The sequence below is a fragment of the Myotis brandtii genome, unplaced genomic scaffold, assembly GCF_000412655.1.
Source record: "Myotis brandtii unplaced genomic scaffold, ASM41265v1 scaffold207, whole genome shotgun sequence".
NCBI classification, from domain to species: domain Eukaryota; kingdom Metazoa; phylum Chordata; class Mammalia; order Chiroptera; family Vespertilionidae; genus Myotis; species Myotis brandtii.
Window position 1 is genome coordinate 1221955 of NW_005357736.1, and position 3844 is coordinate 1225798.

Below are 3844 nucleotides of genomic sequence, written 5' to 3' on the forward strand. Positions count from 1 at the left end.
CTGCTTTCCGTCTGGCCCCAGGGTGAGTGCGGGAACTTCGTCAGGCTCATCCAGCCCTGGAACCGAACACACCTGTACGTGTGTGGGACTGGCGCCTACAACCCCATGTGCACCTATGTAAACCGTGGCCGCCGGGCTCAGGTAAGCCTGCCTCCCCCGCCGCCCCCCCCCGAGCTGCTCCCATCGGAGGCTCCATCCAGGGTTCTGATGGGAGGAGGGGTGTGAACCCCTGTGACCCTGGGTGAGTGACCTCTTTCGCCCCTCAGCCTCAGTTTCCTCGCCTGAAAATGGGCTCATAGTGCCTTTCTCATAGGTCGGTGTGAGGAGGAGGCAGTGAGCTAACTCCCAAAGCTCTTAGCACGTGCCTGGCACGTGGCAGGCACCCGCTCCACATGTGGCAGCGGTTCCCTGGGCTGTGCCTGTGGATGGTGCCCGCAGCCCAGCCAGGGCCCTGGCGGGGCCTCAGCGTCAGGAGGCTGGACGCCTGGGCCAGCTCCTGCCACTCAGCCGGGGATGGGGGGTCGGGGGGAGCTGCCCCTTCCCCAGCTCTGCCCACCCTGCCCGCTTCTGCCCTTTTCCATTTCCATGTGGGCACGTGTGTGGCTGGCGTGACCTCGTAGAGCGTATGTAAGAGTGTCTGGACCTAGGGGCACGTGTGTGCAGGTGTGCGCCAAGTTGTGTGTATGTGTGCACGCACAGGCGCATCTATGTACTCTGGGGGCCCAGGTGCTCACGTGTGTTCCTGGCGTGTGTGGTGTGAGAGGCTGGCAGCCCGAGCCCGCTCCCCCAGCCCCTGCCACCCCCGGCTCTAACCCCTGTTCCTCGTCTCCTCAGGCCACGCCCTGGACCCAGATGCAGGTGGTCAGAGGCCGAGGCAGCAGAGCCACGGACGGTGCCCTCCGCCCGACGCCCACAGCCCCACGCCAGGTGGGCTCATCCCTCCAGGCCCACGCCAGGCAGCCCTGCCTCTGAACTGAGCTCCTCCTGGGCCCGGCCTTCCTGCCAGGACCCTGTGCCCAGGCCAGGGTGCCCTACCTCTGTGCCCCTCCCAGCCCCTCCCCTGCAGTGGCTCTGAAGGCCCCAGCGGGATTCATGTCCGCTTGTGTGCACCCCGCAGGCGAGAAATCATGAAGCCACCAGGTGGGGAAGACGGGAGCCTGGGGACAGTCATGCCTGAGCCCTCAGGATACATGTGTGTAGACATGCATGAGCACATGCCAACATACATGTGGGCACACATTTGCTCTCAAGCCCACACCTTGCTCAGCACCCAAGTGAGAACATGGCACATGTGTGCAGTCCGGCATCTCTCTCAGGGGTCCGTGCCCCGGGCCTCCGTGGGTCCCCGGTCGGCACAGGGGCGGGAGGGGCAGAGCTGTCTGTCACTGATCCTGACCTGGGACGGGGCTGGGGCTGGGGGCTGGGGCTGGGCAGGGGCGGGCAGGGGGCCAGGGGCTGCCGGTGAATGAGAGCAGATGGTCGCGAACACGTGTGTCTGTGGCGGACAGTACTGAGAATGGGGACCGTCAGACTGCGTGTGCGCCAGCGTGTGAACAGTGCCGTGTGCCTCAGTGAGCGTGCCCAGCCGTGTGTGCAGCTGCAGTGAGCGTGCCCAGCCGTGTGTGCAGCTGCAGTGAGCGTGCCCAGCCGTGTGTGCAGCTGCAGTGAGCGTGCCCAGCTGTGTGTGCAGCCCCATGTGTGCTGGATGTCGCGTGTGCAGAGTGAAACTGGAGACGGGCCTGTGCACACCTCCCATCACCTCCCCCGCCACCCGCTGCACCCCCTGCCTCTGCGCCTCCTCTCCCTCCTCCTCCCAGGAGCTCCTCCCAGTCCCGTGCCTTCACCAGCCTCCCTCCTGGCATCTGCGGGGCAGGGCGGGAGGCTCTGTGAATTCCATGTGGTTTGGGCGGGACCCTTCCATGCCTGGCTCCCTGGGGAGACCTGGAGGCCCTGGGGGCGGGGCAGGCAGAAGGCCGAGGCCTATCAGTCGGTGCTGAGGACCACGGGTGCGGCACAAAGCCTGGGGCACGGTGACCTCGGAGCCCTCTGACCTGGTGGGACCTGATGGCAAAGGACAGGACCTTTGGCCGGTGCCCCTGCCCTGACCAGGCGGCTGTCCTCCTGGGCCCAGGGCAGACAGCCACAGCTCAGTCTTCCTGACCCAGTGGGCGTGGAGGGGCTTCAGCCCTGTGAGCTCCCCCCGTGCCCTTCTCATGGCCCCCAAAGCAGAGCGCTCAGACCTGGGCCCGGGCAGCGCCTCCCTGGGAACCTGCAGTGTGGCCCTGCCCTGGGCCGCCTGGCTGGACGGAGTTCAAACCCCAGGATCTGGGGAGTGAAGGGCGGTGGCTTCAGGGTAACCCTGGGCTGTTGACCTTGCCCTTCCTTTCGGCCGTGGGGCCGGCCTGGGATGCTGAGCCGCCCTCTGCCCTGCAGGATTACATCTTCTACCTGGAGCCCGAGAGACTCGAGTCAGGGAAGGGCAAGTGTCCATACGACCCCAAGCTGGACACAGCCTCAGCCCTCATCAGTGAGTGCCCGCCCCACCCTGTCCTACAGCCCGAAAGTGTGGCCTCTGCTTACCCCAGGGGACATGCTGGCCCTGAACCCCGCAGTGGGCCCCACCTGGTGGGGAGAGGGCTACAGACAGACCCCAGTGTGAGTGAGCTGAGGGACAGAGACTGGGCAGATGGTATGGAGGGGCCAGATCCCACCCTGCAATCCAGTGTGGCCGAGGGCTGCCTGGAGGAGGGGACGGACAGGCTGAGTCGATATGGGGGGTATAAGGGCGGGTAGGGGTGGTCCATAATCCCATCGCATGTCCTTGGTTTGCCTGGGAGGCTGGGAGAGGCCGACGGGGGGCACCCATGGGGATTCCTGGCCCCGTGACCCGCTGGGGGAGTGTTTTGGTCTAGCCAGGTGTCTGGGGGCGTTGGGGGAATGTTCTCTGAGGAGGGGTCCTGTCTGGGCCTCAGGAGCAGCTGCTGCCCTGCCCAGAGCCCCCCGCTGACCCTGGTCCCTGCACGGTGCCTGTCCTCTGGCTGCCCACCCCAGTCTGCCTCTCGGAGCAGCTGCTGGGCACCGTGCCACCTCCGCTGTGCCAGGCCCTGGGGCAGGGGATGGGCATTTTCCTCCCATCGTGGCGAGTGAGAAGGTCCTAGCCGGACGGTAGAGGCTGCGGGGACAGGGCCTGCCCCGAGGCTGGAGGCGAGACTGGGGGCCGGCTGGGTAAAGCCTCCAGGTGTTTTTTGTGAGCCCGATGTCAGCATCTCTGGGGCGGAGCTGTTGTTAAAAGTTAAATTATATGAAGTTACAATTAACTCAGTTACTTTTTAAAAGGTACATGCACTCGAAGCTCGTTGCTTCCTGATACCTTACAGTTCACTGTTCTCCTGCTCCTGAGGGTGCTGGCCTGTGCCCACCTGTGGGTGGAAATGCTGTGAGCGGTGTGGGCCTCCCCCGGGCTGGCAGCTTCTCCCCCAGAAACGGGCTCTGGCTCTGATCAGAGCTCGTTGCAGCTGAAGCCCCGTCTCCCAGGGCCCGACCGGCATTGCCAGGCACCCACTCACCAGGGCCCTGGGCAGCCCAGGGAGACAGGCCTGCCCTGCAGGTCACGTGGGCTCCTGACATCGCCCGGGTCCTGGCAAAGGGCGGCCCCTGACGACCCTCCCGCCCACAGACGAGGAGCTCTACGCGGGCGTGTACATCGACTTCATGGGCACGGACGCGGCCATCTTCCGCACCCTCGGCAAGCAGACGGCCATGCGCACGGACCAGCACAACTCCCGCTGGCTCAACGGTGAGGCCTCCCGCCAGCCCGGGGCGGGGGCAGGTCTGGGATGTCACG

The 3844-nt window shown here is 65.7% G+C and overlaps 1 protein-coding gene across 1 annotated transcript in view; it reads left to right on the plus strand.

Annotated features, from left to right (window-relative positions):
- SEMA3F (sema domain, immunoglobulin domain (Ig), short basic domain, secreted, (semaphorin) 3F) overlaps positions 1–3844 on the plus strand; it is a gene marked incomplete at its 3' end in the record, with an annotated part of 53491 nt that overhangs the window by 45489 nt on the left and 4158 nt on the right. The window contains exons 3-6 of the mRNA XM_014539002.1: positions 13–141; positions 835–927; positions 2434–2527; positions 3677–3839. Coding sequence (XP_014394488.1) covers positions 13–141; positions 835–927; positions 2434–2527; positions 3677–3839 — 479 coding nt within the window. The remainder of the gene's footprint in view (positions 1–12; positions 142–834; positions 928–2433; positions 2528–3676; positions 3840–3844) is intronic.